This window comes from Orycteropus afer, unplaced genomic scaffold (assembly GCF_000298275.1).
Source record: "Orycteropus afer afer isolate SDZICR_OR568_19922 unplaced genomic scaffold, OryAfe1.0 scaffold00049, whole genome shotgun sequence".
Taxonomy (NCBI): Eukaryota; Metazoa; Chordata; class Mammalia; order Tubulidentata; family Orycteropodidae; genus Orycteropus; species Orycteropus afer.
The window spans coordinates 9,570,153-9,573,910 of NW_006921636.1; the positions used below are offsets into that span (position 1 = coordinate 9,570,153).

General features: G+C 46.9%; 1 protein-coding gene and 1 non-coding gene across 2 annotated transcripts in view; both read right to left on the reverse strand.

Moving 5' to 3' along the window:
* The window catches only part of EYA2 (EYA transcriptional coactivator and phosphatase 2), a 255,369-nt gene that overhangs the window by 6,937 nt on the left and 244,674 nt on the right, over positions 1–3,758 (reverse strand). The window contains 2 exon segments of the mRNA XM_042780627.1: positions 1,583–1,704; positions 2,750–2,864. Of these exon segments, the coding sequence (XP_042636561.1) occupies positions 1,583–1,704; positions 2,750–2,864 (237 nt within the window).
* On the reverse strand, positions 3,426–3,527 carry LOC122149816. The gene has a single exon (XR_006163347.1). It is a non-coding gene; the product is annotated as a U6 spliceosomal RNA (small nuclear RNA).

Sequence of the window (3,758 nt, forward strand, 5' to 3'; positions counted from 1 at the left end):
CAGAGTTTCTCGGTTGCAGCACTCAACAGAGCCTTTGATGTTCAACATCCCCACCCATGCAAACAGTAAACCCAGTCACTGTTGACCAAGCTGGAGGTTCAAGTCCATCCAGATGCACTTTGGAAGAAAAGACTGGCCATCACTTCTGAAAAAACCAGACACTGAAAACCTGAAGGAGCAGAGTGACACTCTGGCACACACAGGACTGCCATGCGTCAAGTGCACGCGATGGCAAGTGGGTGAGCTTGTCACGCTCATGTTCCTTATAAGTCTTCCGATCTTATCACTGACCATCAAGCCCTTCGTTCCAGAATCATCTCTTGTCAACTACAGCCTGGACCACTGCTTCTCAAACCCTCCAGAACCTTCACAACTGTGACCGCATCTGAGAACCACTATAATTAATATTTTCTCTTAATATCAACACACACTTCTTTTGTTACTTAGCTATTTTTAAATAGGGAAGAGAATCACTAAGATAAAAAGGAAATCAGTGTTACTATTACTTGCCATCAGAGAAGGTTACTGATGATAAACAACGCTGTTAACATCTAGTTGTTCAATTTTCTTAGCTGATTAAGGTTCTGGGCCTGAAGCTTGTTCTCTTTATTAACAAGGAGATTAACAAGTATTATAAAAGTGTCAAAGGCAGCCTAGCACTAAACTGAGACTGTCCTTGAAAGAGAATTAAAAAGAGAATAATTTTCTAAATCTCCTGTGTGGTTCAAGAACAGGTTCAAGATCATTAACCAAAAAAACCAAACTCACTGCTTTGAGTCGGAGCCAACTCATAGTGAGCCCTCCTTGTATTTCCAAGGTGGTATCACTACAGAAGTAGATTGCCCAGTCTTCCCTCCAGGGAGTAGCTGGTGGGTTTGAACCACCAGCCTTCTGGTTAGCAGTCAAATGCCTTAGGCATGACTTGAATCACCTAAATTAAAATCACTTCATGTACCATGAAGTAGAACTGTGGTGGGACCTGCCCTCCTCTGTTTCCTTAGTAACAGAATTCCACACAGCACTCAGAGTAAATTTCCCAGCTTCCCTTGCAACTAGTTAGAGTCACATGACTCAGCTGGGGCCATTAGGAGGTGAGTAGAAGTGATGTGTGCCCCTTCTGAGTCTTGGTGTTAAGATACCATGTGTGCGCTATTCCTTCCTCTTTGCCCACTTTCCACAAGCTGGGATGACAATGTGGCAGAGACTCAGGTTTGAGCATGTATGTGAGAATAAAACTGTTAGGGATGATGGGAAAATAAAATGAGAAGGACTGGGGTTCCTGGGTCACTCCATCAGCCTGGCTCACTCACCCTGGTCTGTTACATGGGAGAGAAGTAACCTTTGGATCTGATCCTTTGTATTCTGGGGTGTGTTTGTTATAGCAGCTTTGCATGTAACCTAACTAATACACTTTCAAAACGATGGTCTTAACCAATTTCTCTAGAAGCAGAGAAAAGCAAGTGGGTGGTGAAGGCTGTTTTGGGGATGTGAGTCACGCCTGTGGACAAGTTCCTTCAACTTCCCATACCTGGGATGGAAAGCTAACGCCCACCCTTCTTCCTTGCATCTGGCTTTTCCCTACCTGTCTTGGTTGCACTGTAAATGTTCTCAATAGGAAACACAGAGCCCAGTCCATACAGCAGGACTTTGGCCAGGGCAGGAATGAGTTGAGTGGTGGTGACCAGCACGTTGACACAGTTGGGCCTGAGGACAAAGAAGACTGTGGATCAGAACTTGAAAGTATAAGGCCAGGCCTCCTGACCCTGCAGCATGAGCCTGGAGTGGGCAGGAATTCTGCTCTGGCTACATCGTCTCCACATGTTCAGCACAGTTTCAAGCACATAGGAGGCACTCCTGAATTCTGGGTTGAATGGATAGATAGATGGATGGATGGATGGATATTAAAGGCGGGGAGGGAGAGGAAAGTGGGTAGTGGGTGGGTCAGTGTGCTCTGGAGGTCAGCTGTGGGCAAGGGCAAGGCCCAGTGATCCTCTCTTTTAAGCCTGCAGCTTTGTAATATGTTGAAATATAATATGGATGCAAAACTTTTCTTATTTAAAAAACAAATATTTAATGCAAGGGCAGCACACATCATAGCTCCAGGGGCTAGACAGAGAATGTGTGTGTTTTAGAACCAGTGTGGGATAGCAGGGAGGGGTGGGGACTGGGGTAAACTGGACAGCATCTGCCACTCTGGATCCTTTGAGAATCCAGAAACCTAGAGTTATGCGTGAACTTCCCCACTCTTGGGGACACAATGTGGGTCAAATAGAACATGACCAGTGTGGCTTCAGCCCAGGGCTGCTGTGGGAATCATCCACTGACTGACTGAGCCACCAGGTTTTGGATGCTGATGCAGGTAGGCTTTTATTTAAGAATAAAAGCAAGTTATTGGAATGAAAAAAAATGAAAGGTGACCCTCGTCCACTCACTGGGAACCTGCCAGGTGATCCGTGATGTCCTGTAGCACCGCTGGCAGAGGACAAGGTCATGACCGAGGGTGGTTCAGGCGGGACAAGGTAGACTTATGTGCAGACATGCTGGACGCTGATGAATTTCTGCAGCTGTTTGCTTGGTTGCACTCTGAGGTAGCCACTGTGCCTGGCATACCTCAGCTTTATCAAATGTCTGTAGAGTGTGCAAGTGAGAACTGGGGGTTCCATCCCCCTGACTGTGGATATGGAGGGCATACTACCCTAGCTTAGGAGAAAGCTCAGTGGCACAAAGGAAAATGGCGGCTCCCACTTACCGGGAATTGATGAGGTTTAGAGCCTTCAGGGAGTGGGTCAGCCAGAGGTCTGTCAGGGCTTCCAGCTCAGCTCTGAGCTGTAGCCAGGTCTCTCTTTTGGGAGCTCCTATCAAGCCTGTGGACAAAGGAAATAAAACCATGTAGCCCATTTTGGGGCTAGGGAAAGGGAGTCTGGCCACTGCACCCGAGGGTTCAAATCATATGACATCGAAGGTCAACTTCAATCTAGTGGATCCCTCCATCAGTCCACCTACCCACCTACCTATACTCATCTATCCATCCACTAACACACTCATCTACCCATCCATCCATCTACCCACCTACCCACCCAACGATCCATCCATTGACCCACCCACCCATCCATCCATCTACCCACCCACCAATCCATCCACTACCCCACCCACCTACCCCCCATCCACTTCTCCCCCTCCCTGCCTCCATCCATTCAACAAAGAACTCAGGAGGGCTACTAATGCTTGACACTGTGCTGAACATACGGAAATGAACAAACCCTGTGGACTGCAGTGCTTTCACTGTCGTGAGGAGACAGGGAATTAACAATAAAAAATACTAACGACTGACATTTAATGATCACTTATTATGTGTAGGATCCCATGCTTGGAATGTGATTTATTTCATTTCACTGAAAAATATTTGCTGTTGAGAATATACACAGAAAGATAAGGAACGCTTCACGGATTTGCGTGCCACCCTTGAGCGGGGGCCATGCTAATCTCTGTGGTTCCTATTTCAGTGTATGTGCTGCGGAAGCTAGCACCATTTTATTTCATTCTTATCACAACCCTAGGGGTGGGACCATTTTTACTTCCATTTTACAGATGAAGAAATTGAGGCTTTGTGAGGTCAACTGACCTGCCCATAATAGGTTAGGGAGCAAACAGTGGACACACGTTTGGCACCTGGGCAGCCGACCTGCAGTGCTCACTCTATGGGTGTTTCTAGACCTGACAGTCATTCTCTCAGCCTTTAGTGCCCTGAAGACCAAGCG